At 38.5% G+C, this 26,342-nt stretch overlaps 1 protein-coding gene across 3 annotated transcripts in view; it reads left to right on the forward strand.

Moving 5' to 3' along the window:
• The first annotated feature begins 453 nt into the window (after positions 1-453).
• The window catches only part of Chm (CHM Rab escort protein), a 167,026-nt gene continuing 141,137 nt past the window's right edge, over positions 454-26,342 (forward strand). Inside the window, exons 1-2 of one of the 3 annotated variants that reach the window (XM_027433010.2) lie at positions 603-806; positions 1,661-1,772. In XM_027433010.2, coding sequence (XP_027288811.1) covers positions 792-806; positions 1,661-1,772 — 127 coding nt within the window. In that variant the 5' untranslated portion in view covers positions 603-791. Of the gene's footprint in view, positions 567-602; positions 807-1,660; positions 1,773-26,342 lie in introns of those variants that run through there. The other 2 variants (XM_027433011.2, XM_035449785.1) reach the window with 2 other exon arrangements.

The raw sequence follows: 26,342 nt of genomic DNA on the forward strand, positions 1-26,342 counted from the left end.
TATTTGGTTGGTTCCCCCTGCCCCCCCACCCCCACTGGAAATACACAGAATATAGTTGGACAGTATTATAATGAAGTGAAAATCGATGTCTCTTGTTCCAAAAATAAAAATACAGACATGCTAGGGGTAAGAGTTTTCCTGGCATGAATGAAAATCTCCTTTGTTCAAAATGAATTGAATTTGAATTTCACTCCTCCTTGAATGTCTCTGACCAAATTTTTGTTCGGTAATTGTCAAGGGGTGTACTCCTCATGCTCGACGAGTCGAATACTTACATTTCTTTTCCGTATCAAACCTCCATGACAAATAAGCTAGTTCACTGAAGACTGTAAAATGAATAGAACTTTTACCACTCTCGTTAACATTTCAAATACTTTATCTTTGCCACTTTCCTGGACCCTTCACCCTAGAACTACAACACCCAGAATGCACTGTTTTTCCTTCCGCCTTCTACAGAGAGTCGGCCTGAGGAATTCACAGCCACAAACAAAGGTCACATGACACGTTTCCTGTCAAGATGGCGGATAATCTCCCTTCGGAGTTTGATGTGATCGTAATAGGGACGGGTATGTGTGGCCGTGGTTTTTCCTAGACAAAATTTAGGAAATAATTCTCGCCTTTTAGTTTCTCTTTCAGTGGCGATGGTTGGCGAGAAACGGCGGGGGTCGAGCCTGGGAGGGAGGAGGCAAAGGAAGTGAGGTAGCCTGGAGTCAGCGCGGGACTTGGCAGCTCCAGGGAGGGGCTTGGAACCTCGGTGTTTTGCGCCATTTGAGTAGGGGTCGATCTGGTCGATGCCGATTGCTGAGGTTGGTTGCTGCGGTGATTCCTGTTAATTTCCTAGAGGAGGGTGGGTTTGCAGTGTCATGAGAATGGAGGGTCGGTATTTGATCAATGGAGACGCCATTGGCATACTATAATTGCCTCTTTCCCTCGTTGATTTCAAGGTTATATTCCCCATCGTTTTCTGTCGCCATCTCATAGGGCTTTTTCCATATACTTACATGATTCTAGGATACGTTGCAGCTCAGATGTAGCTTAATTTGCAGTTAATAAGAATGATGCTCAGTCTCCCCCCCCCCCCCCCCCATGTATTTCTATTACGGGAAAGGAAGTGGACTCCTTTTTTATGTGTTGAGTACCCTAAGAGCCTTTTCCCCACTGAGGTAGCCATTATTCTTGCATTCTGGTATTTAAGGCATCCTTGTTTATGATGCAGAAAGGAAGCATATTGCTTTCTTTCACCCATCTATACACCACAACTAGATGTGCCCAGAATAAGCCCCAATGTTCATTCCAGATCCTGTGCCTGACCTTAGCTTCTCCTTGTTTTTCCATCATTAGTTCTCCATGTTTTGGGTGGAGTCAGAAATCCTCTTCCGCTTCTAGTTGATTAGTTAATCCTACAACACTTGTCAGCAATTAACATTTCTTTTCTTAATTATAAGGGATGTAGTTTGCATAAGATAAAAGAGATAGTGGGTGGGTTTTTCTGCTGTCTGTAGAATGTGGTAGGCAGCACAAGCTTTGGTGAATGGGACTCTGTCCATTGTATTAATTTAATTTGCTCTGTTCCCATAGAGTAAGAATAGCCATATTTCCAGGTTTAGAGTAAAAACAATAGCAACTCGTTTTCAAATGTTTGTCATTTCCTAATCAATAGACTAAGCAATTCACAAAATTCCAACAACAAACTTGCTCGAATGGATATTCTCTTCAATACACAGAAGAGGAGAAGCAGCCTGGAAGTCTAACTTGCCAAAGTCACACTGCTGGTAAATATCCAAAGACCAGCAGTATTCAAGAAATGGAATCACTTTTTATTTACTCTCAAAATTGTACAATGTTAGCAGAAATAAGTGGGAAAACTTATTCTAGATCATGCTAATTCAATTTCCACAATTTTGAATATAAGGAGCTTAGATCAAATAGCCTTTAAAGGTGTTATCCAAACACAAATTCTCATATTGTAGATATACCGGAGTAATTAATTGTTCTTAGAAGAGTGGAGGTGTGTTTATTCCCAGTCTGAAGATTACTACCACAATAGCTAACCTGGTTGTAACTGCAATGAACAGATGTTGGATGACACAGTAGACTATTCACTTCTCCCAGTCTGCTCTAAAACAACACCATCCATTTTTAGAGTAAGGTGTTTTTTTTTTCCCCGTTTTGTTTTTTAAATTTTACTTGAATTCTACTTGATTTGGGTGATATGGTAACTTTTATTAAATGTATTAATTCTTTTAGACACATTCAAAAGTGGAAACATTTGGTGAAAGTCATTTTTCAAATAAAATGATTCTGACACTTTCAATCATTTCTTGTAATTGAACTGATTTTTAAAGCATTTTGCTTTCTTTCTGAAATACTTCATTGAAGTAGACTTCAAATGTGTTGGCATTGTTACATTAATTCGTAGATAACTTACAGGAAAAGCAGTGTTTCATAACTTCAGTTCTGTTGACAAAAGCAAAATGAAGTATATCATTATCAGAAACAAGTAAAGAACTAGGCTGTGAGTTATAGTTCCCCTTAAGCATGTTTCTAGTTAAAATATCACCAAGAGACAATTGCTTCATCAAGTAGAATCATCCAAGAATATTGTAAATGTCTACCTACCTTAAATAGTTTTTTATTTTTTCATTTTTGCATGACCTGGTATAAAGGTTTCCTTTAAAGTCATATTTTCAAGATAAGGGAAAATAATATCAGAATACCCAAAGAAAGAAAGTTAAGATACAGCACTTGAACTATGGAGGAATAGATTAAAGAGGTAAAACCAATTGGAATCTCAATAGGGAGGAAAGATGGTCATAAACAAATGATTAGAATGTGGTCTTTGGCTTGGGTACACTATTGTCATTTCAGAATAGTTTGGCATTTAAAAATAATTTTATCAATAATTTTGTGGGTTGTGGAAAAGTTACCATTGGGTGCAGGTTAAAAATTATCCTAGCAACAAATTGTATGATCTCCAGCAAGGCCAAAAAGTCACAAGGGAGGAAGAAATATTAGGTATAAAGGATATATGATAACATTGACATATGCCATATATAGGAGCATAATTCAGCTCCTAACTTGGAATATATTCTTATTTTAGATAGAATTCTAGCTTGCTTAAAATGCACTATAACCAACTCATTTTGAAGGACAGACTCTTATCACCCGTGAAGAATATGTTTGGCTGGTGCTATTAGATGCACAGCTGACTGAAAACTCAGAGCTCTATAAGGAAGGGAATGTACATGAAGTGGCATAATGCCTTGACATGTATTAGTGTAAACACATACACACACACACACACACACACACACACACACACACACACACACAATCTTTTTTTGTGGTATTTAGTTACTATAGAGAAACTGCTCTCCTGTGCTTGTAATACTTACTGTATTGCCTTTTCTTAGAAACCTTTTGGACTTCCCCAGAGTCATAGTTCTACACTTTTTCCTAAAACCATGGTAATTTTTCATATCATGGATTCTTCCCCTTCCCCTCCATCTCCTTCTTCTTCCCTCCAGTCTTGTTCTGGTCTTTGAACGTGGGCCTTTGCACATGTTATGGAAGTACTCTACTGAGTCACATACCCAGCCCGACTCAGATTTTTTTTTTAAGAGCTGTTAGCTAAAGCTTCTCTAAGGTAAGGATGTGCGTACGTAGATGACCCTGTGGTCTCTGTAGCCTTTTAAAGAAGTTGAATTTGTGTTCTACATATTGTACTGATTAAAAAAATTTTTAAAGCTGAGCTGTCTTTTTTTCAGGAATGTTGTAAAACTTTTTTAAAGCTAAGCTGCCTTTTTTTTTCAGGAATGTTGATGTAGATAGCACAGTCCCATTCATGATGTATCAGAATGCAACACTGAGTTAGTTAATTTTGGCTGGCAGCTCATTCAATGATTGTAATGTATCTAATAGCAGTAGGGTACTAATTTTTAAACCTTGGTGAATAATAATGCTGTAAGAAGTGGTGCAAAAACTGGTATTTGCAAAATAGCACTGATACTATGCTCAGCACAAGTGATTTCCCATATTTACATACCATTTAATACTCTTCTCGGAATGTCTGTGTGTGCTTTGGTTATAATGTGCACATATTACTTCCCTGTATCTCTAAACATCCTTACACCCACTGTTGAGAATTGTGTGTGTGTGTGTGTGTGTGTGTGTGTGTGTGCGCGTGTGTGTGTGTGTGTGTGTGTGTGTGTGTGTGTGTGTGTGATTTATTTTTAACATTCCAACTGCAGTTTCCCCTCCCCCCTCTCCCCCCATCCACTCCCCCTCCCCTCTGCCCCCCCTCTTTTTCTATTCAGGAAAAAGCAGGCCTCCCATGGATATCAACCAAACATGACATACCAACTTTCAGTAAGATTTAAAAAGTATTAATTTTGGACAAGGCAACCCGATATGAGGAGTAGGATCCCACAAGCTAGCCAAAGTGTTAGGGACAGCCCCTGCTCCCAATGTTAGGAATCCCACAAGAAGACCAAGCTATACAACTGTAACATATGCAGAGGCCTAGGTCAGTCCCATGCAGGCTCACTTGTTGCAGTCTCTGTGAGCCCCTATGAGCCCATGTTAGTTGATTATGTGGTTTTTCTTGTGGTGTCCTTGATCCCTATGACTCTTACAATCCCCACTCTCCTTTTCCACAAATTTCCCGAGTTCTGCCTAATGTTTGGCTGTGGGTCTCTGCATCTGTTTCCATCAGTTGCTGGATGAAGCCTCTCTGATGACAATTGGGCTAAGCACCAAGAGTGGCTTTGTTTTTTAATTGCATGCTGATAGTTCTCTGTAGTTCATGAAATGGATGCTAGCCTTTAAGTGAGTATAATATATATATATATATATATATATATATATATATAGGAAAAGATGTAGGTATTCTCTTTATACACAAAAAATTATGTCTAGAAAACATTAATCGACTTAATAGTAAATAAAATTTAAAGTAGTATTTCAAAGGTCCTTTAGACCTTCCATATATTTTGCACATTTTTACATGCATGTGTCTCATTTTTGCAGTATAGTGAGGTGATGGATAGTATGGCTGTGGAATCAGCCAAATTGAATTTCAACCAAGTATGCTTCCTGAGTCACCTTAGGCACATTGCTTAACCCTTCTTAAGTTTCACCTTATTTCTAAGTAGGATGAGTTCCAGCAGGCTGTGGTAAATATTGAAGAAATAATTCTGATAAAATGTTTACAAAATGTAGTTGATTTTTATGGTCCAAAAAAGCCATACTGAGGCATTTTTAAAATCATTATTAGTTAGCCTGAATGCCTTCTAGGAAGAACTCAGACTTTTCCAGTGTCCTGGATGATGCTGTTGTAAGGTTTATTATCTTCCTCTTCCCATTGGCTACTTGGTTGGAAAGATCTGTGTGTATTACCACTTAAAAAAATCAGATTGCTTCTCTGGTAGTTTATAGCTATTTTTCTCTTGAGTTTGCTTCACCAGTTTGCATTATTTATCATTTGTTTTGATTAGATTTATCAATTCATTTTAATTGGGAGCATATTGTGAAGTACTTCTGCTTAGAAATGCTGTAGGAGGTAAAGAAAGCCTACAGATCTTGCTGTTCTGTTAACTATTTTGTACTTCTTTGGGCATTTTTGTTTTTTAAGGAAAATTTATATTTTCTTCTCTTTGTACCTAACAGCATAAGGAGGACTTATTTAATTCCGAGGATTTTCTGAGCTGCTACACTTCTCTGTAAATCATAAATTTGAGGTAATCCCTCCGAGAGAGCCGCATCTGTTAACAGAGCTCCCTGGGCAGCATCATTTTCATCTCCCATGCCGCTTGTCATTTTCTCATTTTCTCCAGTGTTCTCATGATGTTTTGGATAACTCAGGCTACAGCAATTAAAATCAAATGTGGTTGCTCAAGCTCACATTCTCATGTTTAACATAAAATCCCAATGCACAGAAACAATTATAATTCCATATAATTGACCTGTTACTCATGCTAAATCATCTGCCATTCAGTTGCAGTGTGAACTGAAAAGTTAGGCTGTGTCTGTTATGTTTGTAAATCCTAAAAGTTGCTGTCTGTTCATAGTGTAGAATCCATACCATAGAAAGATTTGGAATTAGGGAGATAATTAGTCATGGCTAGTAAAATAGGGATACTTTTTTAAAGATTTAAAACCAACCCCCCCAACAGGTTACAAATAGTTGAGGAGACAGGTAGCTTGGCTAGCATAATGCCTGATTGATTTCATCTCATACTGGATGGTACCAAGAACTTAGCTGGTTTGGTTTTTAGTATCTACTTTCCCCTCTCACAAGTGTTTATTACTATGCTTGTCCACATCAATTTAGTATAATATTTGATTTCTTACTGTTATCCTCTCTGGGGTAAATATTACCTCACCTTAAGTAAGTATAAAACCATAGATTTACCTAACTTCAACTTAGGTTGGATATGTTAGGCAAATCATTATCCACTGAAGTTGAGATACTGAAGTGAGCTTGTTGAATTTTTCTAAGCGAAAAAGAGCATCATGTACTCCAAAGATTAGATTAGTGTGCTCTAGGTTTGTGGGTTGCAGTTTTTTTTTTTTTTTTTTTAATGTCTGGTCTGTAATTATTAACAGCACTATGACATTGGGGTCAGCTTGCAAACCTTTACGTGAAGGCAAACAGGATGAACTAGTTAGGTTTATCCCTAAAACAAAACAAAACAAAACAAAATCAAAGAATTACAGACACTAAATCAGTGGGATCGGAAATGTTAGTCATGTTTTAAGATATGATTTGTTTCAATTGAATTTCATTTATTCTAAGATACGTAATTACGTAATAATGATGTGAGTCTGAGAATGATTCAGTGTTTATTCATCTACTTTCAACATTGGCATTCATGTCTTTTTTTTTTTTTTTATTTTTTTTTGGATTTTCGAGACAGGGTTTCTCTGTGTAGCTTTGGAGCCTATCCTGGCACTTGCTCTGGAGACCAGGTTGGCCTCGAACTCAGAGATCCACCTGCCTATGCCTCCTTGTTAGACCCCCGGAAAACTCAGGTATCCAGGGTCCCAGGCCACGACTGCGGTCACCCCAATCACCAGGCGGATTCGAGAGCTTGCTGCAAACTGCACGAGGCTTTATTGTAATTTAACGAGCTAACCCCATGTTAGCTTGGGTCTTTCACCCACCCGCCATGGCGGATGGCTAGCAAAAGACGGCTCCTAGGGCCTCCCAAAAGATCTTATAGGACAGCGTAAGGGGAGTGTCTAAGGGTACGTACAGGCTCACGATTGGTGTGCCTCCAGGCTTGGAGGGCTTGCCCTGTGTTGATTGGTCAACTGGTTGTTATGGCCCATAGGCCCTCCCAGGGTGGTTGCTATGCTCTCTACGTCATTGCTGTGCGCTTGTCCATAAAGCACACCCAGGGTCGTAAAGCATAGCGCCACAAGCTAACTTCTGATTGGTTCCTTGTCACAAGGCAGGCATCTGACTTTCTAGTGTCTAGGACAAGGTCATAGAAGCACGTGTTCGGCCGTTATGGCTGCCAAAAGGGAAGCTGGTCCCTTCATCCTGAGTGCTGGGATTAAAGGTGTGCGCCACCAACTTCTGGCGGCATTCATTACGGTCAACTTGTTTTGTGGCTATTGCTATAAAAGCTAAAATATGGTGTCCCTTGAAGAGAAGAGCGATGATGCATGCGGAGACATACTCTGTGTCTCTGGGCTTCTTTTACTAAGAAAAAAGAACAAATTTATTTTACAGTTTGGTGTATTTAAAGGGGAGAGTGGGTTACTCGAAGTATCAGGCCAAATCTAGAGCTTTGGAGGTCATTAGGGCTCAGAGTTAGTGAATATACTTCTCCTAAAAGGCCCATCTGAAAAATTTTCCTCATGGTTATCAGATCGCCCTGCAGTTTTTTACAGAGATGTGTAAACACCCACTGGGAGGATTGTGTGCTTGCCCTTGAATTTAGGTTTGCCCTTGATGAAAACTTTGCAGGCCATCTGTATAGGAACAAACTTGATATACAAATACTATTTCTTGACAACAAACTTAATACACAAATAATGTTACTTCTTGTTAGAATTTGTGTTTTATGATAAATAAGGCTGAATATTTTTGTTATGTGGCCACCTTCATTTCCTTTGTGAATTGCCATACATATTAATCAGGTCATTACTTTTCTTATTATAATCATGTAGTAATTCATTCATTAACTTAATTTTTGTTGTACATGTTTAAATTACTATTGTTATTTTGGTTAGCAATACTTGTGTAATTCAGTTTTGTTAGCACGCTCATCACTTTAAACTTTCATTTCTTTATTATTCTTATTTTTAAAATCATTTGTAATCATTACTAAATGTGTAACACATTACTACATATATTCATTAAGTTGGTCACCAGAACTTACTCTTCTTAATGACCAAACTCTCTGTATTCCCTTTTTACCTTCTTTCCCCAGAATATATCACTGTTTTCTTTTTTTCCTTTTTAAAATTTAAATTAGAAACAAGCTTGTTTTACATGTCAATCCCAGATTCCTCTCCCTCCCTTCTTTCCCTGCCACCCCACAGACTCCCTATTCCATTCCCTTTCTGCTCCCCAGGGAGGGTGAGGCCTTTCATGGGGGAATCTTCAAAGTCTGTCATAGCATTTGGAGCAGGGCCTAGGCCCTTCCCCATGTGTCTAGGCTGAGAGAGTATCCCTCTATGTGGAATGGGCTCCCAAAGTCCATTTCTGTACTAGGGATAAATACTGATCTACTACTGGAGGCCCCATAGATTAACCAGACCTCTAAACTGACATCCTCATTGGGGGGGCGGTGTCTAGAACAGTCCTATGCTGGTTTCCCAGCTATCAGTCTGGGGTCCATGAGCAACCCATTGTTCAGTTCAGCTGTTTCTGTGGGTTTCTCCAGCCTGGTCTTGACCCCTTTGCTCATCACTCCTCCCTCTCTGCAACTGGATTCCTGAGTTCAGCTCAGTGGTTAGCTGTTGGTGTTTGCTTCTGCTTCCATTAGCTACTGGATGAAGGCTCTAGGATGGCATATAAGGTAATCAATCTCATTATCAGAGAAGTGCTTTTAAGGTAGCCTCTCGACTATTGCTTAGATTGTTAGTTGGGGTCAACCTTGTAGATCTCTGGACATTTCCCTAGTGTTAGATTTCTCTTTAAACCTATAATGGCTCCCTCTATTATGGTATCTCTTTTCTTGCTCTCCTCTATTCTTCCCCTGACTCGATCTTCCTGCTCTCTCCTGTCCTTCTCTACCCTCCTCTTCTCTCCTTCTCTTCTAACTCTCTCTCCTCTTTCCCCATGCTCCCAATTAGCTCAGGAGATTTTGTCCATTTCTCCTTCTCCAGGGGACCATGTATGTCTCTCTTAGAGTCCTTCTTGTTTCCTAGCTTCTCTGGCGGCGTGGATTGTAGGCTGCTACTCCTTTGCTCTAGGTCTAAAATCCATGTATGAGAGACTACATACCATTTTTGTCTTTTTATGACTGGGTTACCTCACTCAGGATGGTTTCTTCTAGTTCTATCCATCTTCGTCCAAATTTCAAGATTCCACTGTCCCCCCTCATCCCCCCCGCTGAGTAGTACTCCATTGTGTAAATGTACCACATTTTCTGTATCCATTCTTCAGCCGAGGGGCATCTAGGCGTCTTCCAGGTTCTGGCTATTACAAGCAATGCTATGAACATGGTTGAACAGATGTCCTTGTTGTATGAAGGTGCATCTTTTGGGTATATGCCTAAGAGCGGAATTGCTGGATCTTGATATCACGGTTTTCTTAACTTCTACTGAGATCAAGTTTTGTGGAATCCTTTAAGATCACATGGTATTTGTGTATCAGTGTTAACTGGTTTCACTTCACATACCGTGTTGTTGTAAATGACAAGATTTTATTCTTTTTTAAAAAATTTATTTTATGTGTAAATATTTTGCTTGTATATATGCATGTGTGCCACATGTATGTTCAAGGAGATCAGAGAGGGGTACTGAATCCTCTACAACTGGAGTAGTGGATGACTGTAATTTGCCATGTGCATCCTGGCAATTAACATGGGTCCTGTGATAGAGCAGTGAGTGGTTTAACCACTGAGTCATGTCTCCAGCCTCTGATTTTCTTTTTTTTTCATGGTAGAATATTGTTCCACTGAGTCTATGCACTAAATTCTCTTTATCCACTTACCACGTGACAGACAGACATTATAGTTTCCATGTCTTGGATGTTGTGAGTAGTATTGCAATTGAATGTATTTGTCAGATGGGTGGGTCATGGTAGCAATAGTACTACAATTGATTGTGCTTGTGTTGCACACCTTTAATCCCAGTACTTGGGTGGCAAAGGCAGATAGATGAAGTCAGTTTGCTCTATGCAATGAGTTCCAGGACAACTAGGGCTACACAGAGGAACTCTGTCTCAAAACAACAAAAACAAAACAAAACAAAAAGTACTTGTCTCCTTGACATAATGATTTATTTCATTTTGGTATATACCCAGTAATGGGAAGGCTAGAAATATAGTGATTCTACTTTTAGTATTTTGAGAAACCTTTATACCTTTTTTGCAATGGTTATATCAGTTTTTACTAGCAGAGTATAAGAGCTCCTTTTTGTCTGTCCTCGTCGCTTTTTTACTTTTGGTGTTTTTAGTGATTGGAATAAAGTCATAACTCATTCCTTTTTTTTAAAAGTTTGCATCCCCTATTGAGAAGTTTCTCATTTATCTATTGCCTGTTTGTTTGTCTTAAGAAATACCTAATCTGTTCTTTAGCCCCCCCTTTGAATTGGTTTATTTATTTATTGTTATTAAGTTTGATTCTTGGTGTATTCTGTATATTAACATACCTGCTTGTCAGGTGTATAGTTTGCAAATATTTTCTCCTGTTCTATTAGTTGTATTGCCTGTCTCTTTCGTCATTTTCCCCTCAGTGATGACCATTGATCCCACATGAGGTCCATTGCTCCTATGCCTTCATATATGCTATTCAAGCACTCTACTACCAAGCCTATCTCTTAAATTTTGATTGTGTCATTTGCTGTGTAGAAGGTTTATAAGTTGATAGATCCCATTTTTCAATTTCTGGTTTGGTTGCTAGCACAGTTGGGATCATTTCCAAATACATTCTTTTTACCCAGACCAATGCTTGTTAGTGTTTTCCATGTTTGCTCTTGCAAGACTCACAGATTTGAGTCTTTCAGGTACCTTTAATTCACTTTGGGTTGATGGCTGTATGTGGTGTGAGATAGGGGTTTGATTTCATTCTTTTGCACATTGATACTGTTTTCCCAGCAGAACTTACTGAGAAGACTGCCCTTTCTGTGAGGTGTGTTCTTTGTGCCTTTTGTCACAAATCTAGTTAGTTTTACATATAGAAGGCAATTTCACCTTTGTGCTCTCTTTTTGTTCCATTTGTTTCTCTAGTTTTGTTTTTGCTAACATCATGCTATTTTTAGCTAATTATTATTAGTTCTCATTGGTTTGTAATTTTAAAGTCAGATAGAACTTCGTTCTTTTTTGCTTTATTAGGCTTTGGATATTAGAGATCTCTCGTGGTTCTTTTTCTCATTCTGTGAAAAATACTGATACTTTGATAGAGATTGTATTGAATCTGTAGAGGTGCTGGGAAGCATTTTAATATTAATTTCTTCTAAGCTATGAACATAAATGTGATATCTATCTTCCTTCCCTCTTCCTCCCTCCCTTCCTTTCTCTCTCTCTCTTTCCTTTTTTCTTTCTTTCATTGAGCAAGTCTCTCATGATGTAACTCTGGCTGGCCTAAAACTCACTTTGTAGACCAGGCTGGGCCTGTCTCTGCCCCTGTCTCCCAAATGTGAGAATTAAAGGTGTTTGCCAGCCACACCCATCATCTTTCCATGCCCCCTTTTGACACCCTCTTCACTTTCTCTTGCCATTTTTTATGGTTTTCATAGAGATCTTTCACCTAATTTTTTTGTTGTTCTTTTTTTTTTTTGGTTTTTTCGAGACAGGGTTTCTCTATGGCTTTGGAGGCTGTCCTGTAACTAGCTCTTGTAGACCAGGCCGGTCTGGAACTCACAGAGATCTGCCTGCCTCTGCCTCCCGAGAGCCTGGGATTAAAGGTGTGCACCACCACCGCCCTGCTTTTTTGTTGTTCTTTAGGGTTATTGATGGTGTGTGTGTGTGTGTGTGTGTGTGTGTGTGTGTGTGTGTGTGTGTGTGTGTTTTCTTATTTTCATATTCAATTTCTAAGTGTGCCTTCTACTTTTATGGTGATGTCTTATGTGGGGATGTATAAATTTTATATTTATTTATTCCCTGGTGTGTTATTTTTTGTAGGCATTGTAACTGGGATTGTTCCATGTTCTTTTTTCAGATAATTCACTATTAATGTCTAACTAATAGTATACTGATACTTGTCTGTTGTTTTTTTTGTCTTGAGTTTTGTTGAGTTCCCTAATTAGTTCCAACTGTTCCTTGGTGAGTGATGACTTTGTAGTTTTCTATGTAAATGAAATTGTCTACCATCAAGAACAGTTTGATTTTCTTTCATTTTGAATTTAGATGCCATTTGTCTTTTTCTTGCTCCTTTGCCTGGCTATCTCTTACTGTACTATGTTGAAGATAACTGGTGAAAGTAGGAATCCAGGTCTAATTCTAAATCTTAGGAGAGGTTATAGTCTGCTAAGGTAGGTTCCTTCTATATGTATTGAGTTGCTTGGAAGTTTTCTTCATGAAGGGATTTTGAATTCTGTCCAATGTCTCTCCGGTATTTGTTTAAATAATTACCTTTTTATTGTTGATTGTGTTAATATGGTGAATCATGTTTATTGACTAATATATGTTTAACTGGATTTGCATTGCAAAGATCAGTTTTACTATGTCCTTGAATTTGTTTTGGTAGTAATTTTGTATCTGTGTTCTTTAGGAATATGGGTGTGTTAGTGTGTTTTTATTGTCATATTCGATTTCTAGGTATGCCATTCATTTTTATGGTGATGTCCTATGTGAAGATATATAAATTTTTCATTTCTAGACTATCAAATATTTTCTTCTGTGGTTTCTGGTCTCTGCAGATATACATAGAAATCCTTGGTTTCTCTCCAAGAGTTGGTAAATACTACTTTGATTTGTTGCCCTTAAAAATGTAGTATAAAAATTGTTAATGCAGAAAAGCTAATTTTAATTAGACAAAAGTTTATCATTTAATGCTTTTACATTTTAAATAATTACTTGCAGTGATGGAGATCAAAACTTGCTTTTGCATTTGCTAGACAAGCAAGCATAGGCAGGTAGTTAGGTGGGTATGGTGGATTAAACTTCTAATTCTAGCACTTGGGAAGCTAAGGCAGGAGGATTGACATGAGTTCAGTGCCAGTCTCTGCTCTAAGGTGAGTCCTTATCTCAAAATAATGAAATTGCCTTTAGGTTACATCTGTATGGTGTATGTAGAATATATTTTTGTGTTTATATTTGGGTTTGTATTCAGAGTTGTCTTATTATGTGTATACCTGTATTATCAAATCTGGAAAAAAAAGTCATCCCATATCTTAAACAAGCATTTTGGGATACTCAACCTGAACTTTCATTTCTTTTTAAAAAAATCATTCTGTGTGTGGTAGGCGGCATATTTGTGCTAGCACATACAGAGGAAATCTTTCAAAAGTTCATTCTATGATTCTGCCATGGATTCTAGGAATCAAACTCAGATTGTCAAGTCTGGACCTTTGCCCACTGAGCCATTTCCCTGGCCCAATCTGCACTTAAAAAATAGTTTATAAGGTTATTTATTTATTTATGGTACCTTGCTATATGTCTATGTTTCAGCCTATCCCCTGGGAAGAGACACCAATTGATTGTCCAGTCAGTCTTGAAAATATACATACAGATAACAATATATAGACTGAACAGATTATATTTAGGAATACACACACACACACACACACACACACACACACACACACACACACACACACGCAATACCAATTAGTAAAAAATGAAACCATGAATTTTGGAGGAGATGAGGGAGGCATATATGTGAGAGGGTTTGAAGGGAGGAAAGGAAAGGAAAAATTTTTGAAATTTAAATCTCAAAAATAAAGTTAAAAAAAAGAAAATGTATTTCATGGTAAAATTTCAGATAAACGGGAATGTGATTTCTATAACAATCTTGCAGTAAGCACCCAGTCTATTTAAGCATCTGTTGTACTCAGTTTTATTTTAGAAAATTATAAAAATAGTGTAGCAGTATAACATACCTCCCAGGTATCAAATTCCCAGTTTCATCAGTTAACTACTCATAGCTCCTTGTGTTTTTTTTTTTTTATCTTTTTTCTCCATTTTTTTAATTTAAATTAGAAACAAGACTGTTTTACATGTCAATCCCAATTCCCTCTCCCTTCCCCCCTCCCCTGTCCCCCTCAACTAACACCCTACCTATCCCATACCCTTTCCGCTCCCCAGGGAGGGTGAGGCCTTCCATAGTGGGTCTTCAGAGTCTGTCATATCCTTTGGGATAGGGCCTAGGCCCACCGCCATCTGTCTAGGCTCAGGGAATACCCCTCTATGTGGAATGGGCTCCCAAAGTCCATTCCTTGCTATCCTTTTGTCTTTAGTCTCCTAAGTGCTTTTGCAGAATATGCTTTTGATTTTTATAAAGTTAATTTGGTGATTTTTTTTTCATTTGAGAGTTTTTTTCTCCCAGATTTTTTTATTTGAATTAGAAACAAGATTGTTTTACACGACAATCCCAGTTCTCCCTCCCGTCCTCCCCTACCACCCCTCCCCCCACTAAAACCATACCTATCACATATCCTTTCTGCTTCCCCTGGATGGTGAGGCCTTCCATAGGGTGTCATCAGAGTCTATCATATCCTTTGGGATAGGGCCTAGGCCTATCCCCTGTGTCTTGGCTCAGGGAGTATTCCTCTATGTGGAATGGGCCCCCAAAGTCCACATCTATGCTAGGGATAAGTATTGAACTACTACAGCAGGTCCCTTAGATTTCCAAGGTTTCCTCACTGAAACCCATGTTCCTGGGGTCTGTTCAGTCCCATGCTTGTATCCCAGCTATCAGTCTGGGGAGCAAGAGTTCCCCGATGTTCAGGTCAGTTGTTTCTGTGGGTTTCACCAGCCTGGTCTGGACCCCTTTGCTCTTTATTTGTCGTGTTTTTTTCTGTATTCTCAAGCTTCTCTCTCATTTCACCATGCAACTCCACATTACTTAGAAAGAAATTTGAGATATAACATGATTTTACCTCTAAATACAGTTTCAACATGTATCTGAAAGTAAAGGCTCTCCTCACAAGCACAAGACTGTCATCCCATAAATTTTCATTGTCAGTTTTTTTTTTCATTGATTTTCTTTGTGTACTATTTCTAGCTTAGTTTTCATTTCTGAAAAGTTATAAGAAACTTCCTTCTTAACTGATTTCAGTCTGTTTTAGGATTTCTGTTGTTGTGGTAAAACACTATGACCAAAGCAACTTGGAGAGGAAAGGATTGGTTTGAACTTAAAACAACTTACAGATCACAGTCCATCAGCGAGGGAAGTCAGGACCAGACAGAGCTCAAGGCAGGAGTGGATGTAGAGGCCACCGAAGAATGTTACTTACTGGCTTACTCCTCCTGGCTTGTTCAGCCTGAATTCTTAACAACAGAGGACCAGTTGCCTAAGTAATCACCCATAGTGGGTTGGCGAGGCCTTTCCACACCAATCATTTGTCAAGAAACTGCCCCACAGGCTTTCCTGCAGAACACTCTTATAGAAGCATTTTCTTATTTGAGGGTATTCTAGATGATTTCAGCTTGTGTAGAGTTGATAAAAACAAACAACTACCAGGAGACAGTCCTTCAAATGTTCCTACTCTATTTACCTCACATTTGAGCTTCTCTTATTTTGATTTTCATGTCAGATTTGTGATGATTTTCTTAAATTCTCTTAGCTTATATTACCACATTTAGTTTAAAATTTCCATTCAACATGTGAGGTTGTTTTTGACATGTTTTTTGTCTGTTTGGAGTGTTATTTTGCTGTGTTTCATTTTTCTTAATGTGCCCTAAGTAGAATTCATCCAAAGTTTGTTTGTTTGTTTGTTTGTTTATTTTGTTGTTGTTGTTTTTCCAAGACAGCGGAAAAACCTGTTGCAAATCTTGCCATACCTGTGTTATTGTTTTCGAGACAGGGTTTCTCTTTGAAACAATCCTGGCTGTCCTGGAACTCACTCTGTAGACCAGGCTGACCTTGAACTCACCGAGATCTGCCTGCCTCTGCCTCCTGAGTACTGTATATGGTGTATTTGATCATATTCTTCACTTCTTTCTGGAAATCCTCTCGGGTTACTCTCACCGAGAGAGAGAGAGAGAGAGAGAGAGAGAGAGAGAGAGAGAGAGAGAGAGAGAGAGAGAGAGAGAGGAGAAAGGGAGGGAGGGAGGGGGGAGGGAAGGAGGGAGGGAGGGAGGGAGGGAGAGAGGGAGGGAGAGAAAGAGAGAACACAATACGATGCTATGTCCATTTAGTAAAATGAAAGTTGGTTCACTGCTAAAGCCTGAGTTCTCCAGCTGCTGTTTCTTGTTTAGATTTACATTAACAGACATAGTTTTCCTTTTGTGGGGTGTGGGGTGGGCCTTAAAGTAAATCAGGTAGTCGTTGGCTACCTCCAATAACATTCATGCCGCTGTTGGCACCTGTTGCAAATCTTGCCATACCTGTGTTATTGTAGCTCACAGTGTTCATAGCTTAGTAAGAGTATTGATGTCTTTTCTTCCCCAGCCAACTGCGTGGCACCTTCTGGTACTATGATAAATTAGCCAGCATGGAGGGTCATTATTATCAACGTGGTTTCTCTGAGTTGTGTATGAAAAATGTATAGTATCTTTAGCAGTATGATCTTCACCAACTTCTGTTAGCTAATCAAGAGCATTTGCCAATAGCTCTCTAAGGTGGTCTCTAGGATTCTCCCCTGACCAACAACTTGAAGGGAGGTATTCTATGCCTACTACTGGGCTTTTGATTTGACAAGTTGTGGCTTCTGGGAGTAACATTTTCCACATGGCTTTTCAAACATCTTAGTGTTAGTTTTACCTTCCTCTACCCCCTTGTTTTTCCCCACCCTCTTTCCACTTATACCTTGCTCCCTAGCATACAAATCAGTCTGATTTTTCTTTTTCTCGGGATTCTGACCCCCTCTAGTACACCCATTTCTTTTTACTCATCCGCATTAAGGCCTTCAGCATCTCCTGCATTTTCCTGCATTTTCACAGCAGTGTGCCAACCTTCCAGCCAGTACATAAGGTGATTAGGGGGTATTGTAGCTCTCAAGGTAATGATACATTTGTCTTACCTTCATTTTCTTGTTATCTGTTGGGTGTTGGATTTGACCTACTCTTATTTTGAGGTTTATGATGATAGTGTATAGCCAGGTTTTGTTGTGATGTTTTCCTTTAGGATTTGCTACTTAGAGGGTCTTCAGGGAGATTCATCAAGTCAAATTCTTGTGCTCCTGTGCTTTTCCAAGAGTCTTTTATTTTTCATTTCCCATCATTTGTCTAAGAATATTGGCCTATTTTCCATTACCATTCATGTTTTTTGGAGTCTGAAATAAACCTTTGCATCATTTATGCTAAGCCCTTCATTTTATCTAATAAGAATACCTATGGGTAAGGAAGCTGGATTGCAGAGAGGGAATAGCAGTGACTTTCCCAGTGTCAAAGCTATTCATTTAATATAAACCTGAAAAGACTAAGACAGTTCTGATGTTTTGTTCAACAGTGGTCCTGTTATTAGTCTTTTTTAGATTACATTGTATTGAACTTGCATTAATATTTTAATAGGTGGCATAGTTTTTCAAAAATGCTAGAAAAATTATACATATAAGTACAACATTTTTACAAGGAAGACATCCTTTAGATTTAAGCATCATTTGTTAAGATGTGCTTGATGTTTTTGGGGAATTAATGTGAATTAATATTGAATTTAAGAACCATATTTTCTGTGTCTTTGTGATTCCATAGGATGTTTCCCTGGCACTTTACAGTTTTCATTTTAAAGTAGCCACTAAAAGTAGTCTGAATGTGACTACTTAAATTACAAATAAATAAAATGACTTGAGCCTTGGTTGAAATGGAGTTTCTGCTTAATATTATGTCATCCTTTTTGAGTGGCTTTAACTTCTGAAGGTTGTAGTCCTACTTTTGCATTGCTCTCTAGTCATTTCTGTACCTAATGTTGTTTCTGTTTTGTTTATGATGGTGCAGATGTCTACATAGTGTTGGTTAAGTAGTAAAGTAAAAGCCGTGGCTCACTAAAAGCTTGTTGGAGTCCAAGTTTCTTCTTGCCAGTCATTCTGTTTCTTTTCCTAAAAAAAATGTTCTTCATAAAAGCAGTCACAGTAAATTTTCTAGTTCTATGTAATTTTCTTTCCATTCTGGTCTTCACTAGTTATAAATAACACATGAAATGACTTTCAAGGTAGAAAGCAGGAATCCATTTTGAAATGTTCTATAAAATAAAGAGTGATTTATGGTTTCATATGATTTGGGCTGAAAGCACTCGGGCTTTGCCAGGTCATCAAAGTCCTGTCAGGGGAATCTATTATTTATTGTTTGACTCACTAGGAGTGGTGTAAGTACTTTATTTTATGTTTATCTTATGTAAGTGTAGTGTTAGGAAAAATCAGTCACAAATACAAATACAATTTTAAGAATATATCATGGAGAACTAACCTAAATATTATAGTTGTAAATGATGAAGTCCAGCATTAATGATTTGGATTAAAGGTGATTTTTAACATCCGTTTCTTATTCTTTTAAGGTATTTAAGATAATATTCTTGAAAATATACATTTCATAATTTTGTAGCCCTGATTTTAATCTTGTGTCTTACATCTTTATCTTAACAGGTTTTGAAAAATTGTAGAAGGATGGCACTGTTCATATTAGTGTGTGATCATATAACAGTCCATAAGCTTCTAAATACATTTTTCTAGCTGACAACTTTGAAGTGGAATGCCAACTGAGAAGGTCTGATGGCCACTACTCCAGATTCTCCCTAACAGCTGTTAAGAAAAGTCATTTTCTTACCTCATATTTATCTGTTTTTAGTAATGTCTTATATGAAAATTATGCATATTTGCTATAATTGAATGGCATGGCTGATTCTTTGGGACAGCCTTACTAACATATGTAATGGGAAATGTTTTGAGAAGCTTCTATAAAATATATAAAATGATTTACTTGCTTATAAATAAAATTAACTTACATAATAACTAATGAAAACAATGTACAAGTGCCTTGTATTGCATATACTTTAAAATTTTGTGCATGTACTATATTTCCATCATTCCCTTTTCCTCACTTCAGCATCCCCCTTGTTCCCCTCCATTCTTTCTAAAACTCATGACCTCTTTTTATTTAATTATTATTTGGTGTGTGTGTGTGTGTGTGTGTGTGTGTGTGTGAGAGAGAGAGAGAGAGAGAGAGAGAGAGAGAGAGAGAGAGAGAGAAGAGAGAGAGAGAGAGAGAGAGAGAATGTGTAAGCAAATTAAGAGATAGATTCCATTTGCTGAATCCATTTAGTGCTCCTCAAATGTATATTTTTTAGGGCTGACCTCTTGGATTAGATAATCTGCCAGGGATGCATCCTTGGGGAAGATTGATTTTCCTCTTCTCAGCAGTCAGTCATTATCTGTAGCTCTTATCTAGGGATTGGGCCTTGAGAGGTTTCTCAGATCCACATCAGGGTGTCAACTGCTGTATCATTGTACAAGTATTCTTTAAGGGACCATATTATTGATATTTCATGGGTACAACTTATCTGTCCTATATAGTTTTTTTTTTCAGCACACATCTTTCCCTGGTCCTCTGGCTCCAAGAATTGTCCTGGCCCCTCTTCAATACTTCCTGAGTTTTAGATGTAAGCGTTGTGTTATAGAAGTGTCAGTTGAGGGTGGAAATCCCAGTCAGTTGTTCTCTGCATTTTGGCCTGTTGTGGCTTTTTGTAATTGTCTCTATCTGCTGCTAAAAGAATCTTCTTTGACTGGTGTGGGCGTGGGGTGGGGATGAGAGTTACTCTTATCTGTCGATATAAAGATAAGTATTTAGAATGTGGTTAGAAAGTATACTGGCTTAGGAAAATGATAGCCAGTATGTTCTCTATGTTTCATGGCTTTTCTAGTCATAGGTAGTTGGTTAGGTTTACAACACTGGGCATCAAGTCCCTCCTGTTCAGTGTGACTTGAGTCCAATTGGACAGCTGCTGGTTATACTCAAAATAGAAGTAGCAGTGTTGCATCTTTGGGGATAACTTGTCATGCTGATCATTGTTGTGGTTCATAAGTGTCACAGCAGCCTGGGAATACTGATTGCTTTTCATCTTTGACAGCTTGCATAGCACCTTACAGTACTATTAGAGATAATCCTTAGGGCAAAGGCTTCCTGGTCAAATCTAACTTGATTCTTCCAAGTCCTGTGTCCAAAGCATGTGCTGTCTTCATTAGTAGGGACGTATCTTCAAATTCTGGGAAGCAACCAATGGCAACCACAATACTTTATTGTTTTTTTTTGGGGATCTCTTATATTCCCAACTTACAGCTTGAAAGGAGGTTTATGAAGCTTGGTACTGTCCTTCCCCACCCCACCCCACCCCAGCTAAAGACTACCCTCCTTTCTCCATTTCCTACTTCATAGTACTTGTGTGCTGCTGTCTCCCTCTCTAGAGCTCCTTCTCTTCCCCACTGCTTTCTCAAATGACTCCAAGCTATATATGCACACAGAAAGATTCAGAACTAGGAGTCACAAATGAGACAACATTCGTCATTTGTTTTTTCTGGGTATAGGTTATCTCACTCAGTATTATTATTTTCTAGTTCACTCACTTATCTGCACATTTCAGGATTTTATTTTTCCTTGCACTATTGCATGTTTGTACCACATTTTCATCAATGTAAAGACATTTAAGTTGTTTACATTTCTACATAAAGAGATTCTTGATGAATATTCCTTTTTAGATAAAAAGCTCACAGGTAACCTAAAAAAGTGATACATATTTGTAGGTGCTGAATCTTGCATAGAATATAATGGACTTGTTTGAAAAGTGCATGAAATAGTTGTTTTCTTCAGGAAACAGTAGTACCTGGCTTCTTATAAGAATTATAATCACTGTGTAAATCTTTATTTTGGAATAAACCTAATGAACAAAAGAAGCGGACCCAACTATTCCATATTCTGCAGTGCTGGTGGAGCGCTCATCCCTTTTTCCATCTTCAGCTGCAAAGGCAATGTGTTCTGGCACTATAGTCTCAGGCTGCAGACTGCTTAAAACTGAACTTTAAAAATGTTTTTGAAGACAAATCAGTGGTAAGCAAGTGGTGGCTATTTAAAACCCTCAGAGAGCTAGTCTTACCTCAAGAAATAGAGGAAGAGAACATTTTCCACATAGCTGTATAAGGTGTTTCATACCATTTTGTTCCTATTCTTCCCCAGACACTGTAAAATACATTATTAGGCCATTTGAGCAGTGAACACACAGCACTTGCATATTTGTGCTCACACATTTTATAGAGCTTCCAGTGAAACATTGTGTGATTTGTCTGTGACCCAACATTACGCATTAGCCAGGTCTTTGAGGATATACAACCAACCTAAAGTTACTCCTCATGAAGGGTAAAGGAGAGGAGAGAAAAAATAAAAGTGGTTCCTGAGTAGTCAGGCTAGCCTTTTTCACTTAGTAAACGTTTCTAAGAATCATCTACTTTGTAGCAGAGGTCTGCTTCTAAGGCATTTGGCTTTTCTTCCTAGGGAGATCTTACAATTTATTTAAGCCTATATGTGTTCTAGATAAAGACTCACAAGGATGTGTGATTTTGAGTAATGATTCAGTACCATTTTTCTAAGTGTTAGAAGAGATTTTATTACAAAATTAAAGTTTTTAAGTGATATTAAAGTTGAACATCCACATATAGATCCATATTTAAACAAACTAAGCAAAACAAAAGGGCTGGTGAGATAGGTCAGCGGGTAAGGATGCTTGCTGTTAGGCCTGGCAACCTGAGTTTGATTCCCAGGGCACACAGAGTTGGAAGGAGAGAATCGACTCCTGCATGTTGTCCTCTGACCTTCACATGTATGTGTGTCATGGCACATGTTTTCCCCCACTCCCTATTTTAAAACAAGCAGTCATTTTATTAAATGATTGAGAACACATATTTCGTTTGTCCCTTTTCCTATATAAGTCTTTAAAAACTTACAGCTCCCATTTACTGAAAGTTTATTCTCTCCTGTGACTAGGGGTATCTGTTTTTCGGATTTATTTATTTTATTTTATTATGAACATTACACCTGTTTGCATACACATCTACCAACTGTATGCCTAGTGCCTGAAGGCACCAGGAGCTGGAGTTAGGTGGTTGTGAACTACCATGTGGGTGCTTGGAACTGAAACCTAGATATTCTGCTAAAACAAGCGTCCTTAACTAGTGAGCCATCTATCCAGCTCCCGAGTTGAAGTATTTTTTTTCCCCAAGAGATTATTTTTTTATTAGTTCAAACTAGAAACAAGCCTGCTTCACATGTCAATCCCTTCTCCCTCTCCCCTCCATCCCCCAGCCTTCATTTCATTCTCCCCTCTGCTCCCCAGGGAGGTTAAGGCCCTCCATGGAGGTTCCCCAAAGTCTGTCATATCATCCTGGCCAGAGCCTGGGGCCTCCCCCATGTGTCCAGATTGACAGAGCATCCCTCTATGTGGGATGGGCTCCCAGAGTCCCTTATTACACCAGGGATAAATACTGATCCACTACCAGGGGCCCCATAGAGTGCGAGGCCTCCTCATTGACATCCACATTCAGGGGTCTGGATCAGTCCCATGCTGGCCTCTCAGACATCAGTCTGGGGTCCATGTGCTCCCCGTTGTTCAGGTCAGCTGTTTCTGGGTTTCACCAGCCTGGTCCAGACCCCTTTGCTCATCACTTCTCCCTCTCTGCAACTGGGTTCCAGAGTTCAATTCTGTGTTTAACTGTGGTTGTCTGCCTCTGCTTCCATCAGCCACTGGTTGAGGGCTTTAGGATTGGCATATAAGGCAGTCATCAGAAACATTATAGGGGAAGAACATTTGAGGTAGCCTCTCCACCATTGCATAGATTGTCAGTTGGTGTGATCCTTGTAGAACTCTGGAAATCTCCCTAGTGCCAGATCTCTCCTTGAACTTATAATGGCTCCCTCTGTTATGGTAGCTCTCATCCTGCTCTCCTCTGTTCTTCCCCCAACTCAATCTTCCTGCTGCTCCATTTCTTCCTCTCACCTTCCCTTCTCCCCTTCTCTTCTAACTCCTTCTCCCCCTACCCCCATGATCCCCATTAGCTTAGGAGATCCTGTCCCTTTCCCTTTCTTCAGGGGATCATGTGTGTCTTTCTTAGGGTTCTCCTTCTTTCCTAGCTTCTCTGGCAGTGTGGACTGTAGGCTGCTACTTCTTTGCTCTAGATCTAAAATCCATATATGAGTGAGTACATACCATTTTATCTTTTTGCAACTGGGTTACCTCACTCAGGATGGTTTCTTCTAGTTCCATCCATTTGCCTGCAAATTTCAAGATTCCATTGCTTTTTTTCCCACTGAGTAGTACTCCATTGTGTGAATGTATCACCTTTTCTGTATCCATTCTTCAGTTGAGGGGCATCTAGGTTGTTTCCAGGTTCTGGCTATTACAAATAGTGCTGCAATGAACATTGTTGAACAGATGTCCTTGTTGTATGAATGTGCTTCTTTTGGGTATATGCCTAAGAGTGGAATTGCTAGATCTTATTGTAGACTGACTCCCATTTTCCTGAGAAACTGCCATACTGATTTCCAAAGTGGTCTTACAAGTTGGCACTCCCACCAGCAATTGAGGAGTGTTCCTTTTTCTCCACATCCTCTCCAGCATAGACTGTCATTGGTGTTTTTAATTTTAGCCATTCTGGCCAGTGTAAGATGGTATCTCAGAATTGTTTTGATTTGCATTTCCCTAATGTCTAAGGGTATTGACCACTTTCTTAAGTGTCTTTCAGCCATTTTAGACTCCTCTATTGAAAATTCTCTATTTAGTTCTGTACCTCGCTTTTTAATTGGATTATTTGGTGTTTTGGAGACTAGCTTCTTGAGTTCATTGTATATTTTGGATATTAGCCCTCTGTCAGATGTGGGATTGATGAAGATCTTTTTCCATTCTGTGGGCTGTCATTTTGTCTTACTGACTATGTCCTTTGCCTTACAGAAGCTTCTCAATTTCAATATGTCCCATTTATTAATCTGTGCTACTGGAGTTATGTTCAGGAAGCAGTCTCCTGTACCAGTTCAAGGGTATCTCCCACTTTCTCTTCTAGGAGGTTCAGTGTGGCGGGATTTATGTTGAGGTCTTTGATACACTTGTACTTAAGTTTTGTGCATGGTGACAGATATGGATCTATCTGCAGTCATCTGCATGTCCGAATCCAATTGTGCCAGCACCATTTGTTGATGATGCTTTCTTTTTTCCATTGTATAAATTTAGCTTCTTTGTCGAAAATCAGGTGTTCATAGGTGTGTGGGTTAATATCAGGGTTATTGATTCCATTCCATTTTAGAGGAATTGCCTTAGTGTCTCTCCATGTAGTTTGATGTTGACTATTGGTTTGCTGTATATTGATTTTATCATGTTTAGATACGTTCCTGTTATTCCTGTTCTCTCCAAGATCTTTATCATGAAGGGATGTTAGATTTTGTCAAAGGCTTTTTCAGCATCTAGTGAGATGATCATGTGGTTTTTCTTTTTCAGTTTGTTTATATGGTGGATTACATTGATGTATTTTTGTATGTTGTACCATCCTTTCATCCCTGGGATGAAGCCTACTTGATCATGATGGGTGATTTCTCTGATATCTTCTTGGATTAGGTTTGCAGAATTTTATTTAGTATTTTTGCATCAATGTTCATAAGGGATATTGGTCTTTAATTCTCTTTCTCAGTTGTGTCTTTGTGTGGCTTGGGTATCAAGGTTATTGAAGCCTCGTAAAAAGAGTTTGGCCATGATCCTTCTGCTTCTCTTGAGTGGAATACTTTGAGGAGAATTGGTGTTAGAATTTCCTTGAATTTCTGGTATAATTCTGCACTGAAGCTATCTGGTCCTGGGCTTTTTTTTTGTTGGGAAACTTTTGATGACTGCTTTTATTTTATTAGGGGTTATAGGTCTATTTAAGTTGCTTATTTGTTCTTGATTTAATATTGGTAAGTGAAATCTGTCCAGAAAATTGTCCATTTCCTTTATATTTTCAAATTGTGAGGCATACAGGTTTTCGAAGTATGACCTGATGATTCTCTGGATTTTCTCTGTGTCTCTTGTTATGTCCCCCTTTTCATTTCTGATTGTGTTAATTAGTGTGCTCTCTCACTGCCTTTTGGTTAGTTTGGATAGAGGTTTGTCTATCTTGTTGATCTTCTCAAAGAACCAACTCTTTGTTTCATTGATTCCTTGTAATGTTTTCCTAGTTTCTACTTTATTGATTTCGACCCTCAGTTTGATTATTTCCTGGGGTCTACTCCTCCATGGTGAGTTTGCTTCTTTTTGCTCTGAAGCTTTCAGTTGTTCTGTCAATTCTCTAGTGTGACTTTTCTCCAGTTTCTTCATGTGAGCACTTAGTGCTATGAACTTTCCTCTTAGCACTGCTTTCAGAGTGTCCCATAAGTTTGGGTATGTTGTGTCTATATTCTCATTAAATTCTAGGAAGTCTTTAATTTCTTTTTTCATTTCTTCCTCAACCCAGGAATAGTGCAATTGGGTGTTATTCAATTTCCACGAGTTTGTAGGTTTTCTATAGTTTGTATTTCTGTTGATTTCTAGCTTTAAAGGTGATCTGATAAGATACAGGGTGTTATTTCAATTCTGTGTATCTGTGGAGGTTTGCTATGTTGCCAACTATGTGGTCAATTTTAGAGAAGGTGCCATGTGGCGCTGAGAAGAATGTATATTCTTTTGTGTTTGGATAGAATGTTCTATAGATGTCTGTTGAACCCAATTGGGTCATAACTTCTGTTAGATCATTTGTTTCTTTGTTAAGTTTCTGTCTGGTGGTGAGAGCTGGGTGTTGAAGTCTCCTACTATAAGTGTGTGTGGTTTTATGTGTGGTTTGAGCTTTAGTAATTTTTTTTTTTTTTTACAAATATGTGTGCCTTCGAATTTGGGGCATAGATTTTCAGGGTTGAGACTTATTTTGATCGACTTTTCCTGGGATGATTATGAAATGCCCTTCTTCATCTCTTTTGATTGATTTTAGTTTGAAGTCTAATTTGTTAGATATTAGGATTGCTACACCAGCTTGTTTCTTGCGTCCATTTGATTGGAAAATCTTTTCCCAACCCTTTACTCTGAGATAAT

Source organism: Cricetulus griseus, chromosome X (genome assembly GCF_003668045.3).
Source record: "Cricetulus griseus strain 17A/GY chromosome X, alternate assembly CriGri-PICRH-1.0, whole genome shotgun sequence".
Lineage (NCBI taxonomy): Eukaryota > Metazoa > Chordata > Mammalia > Rodentia > Cricetidae > Cricetulus > Cricetulus griseus.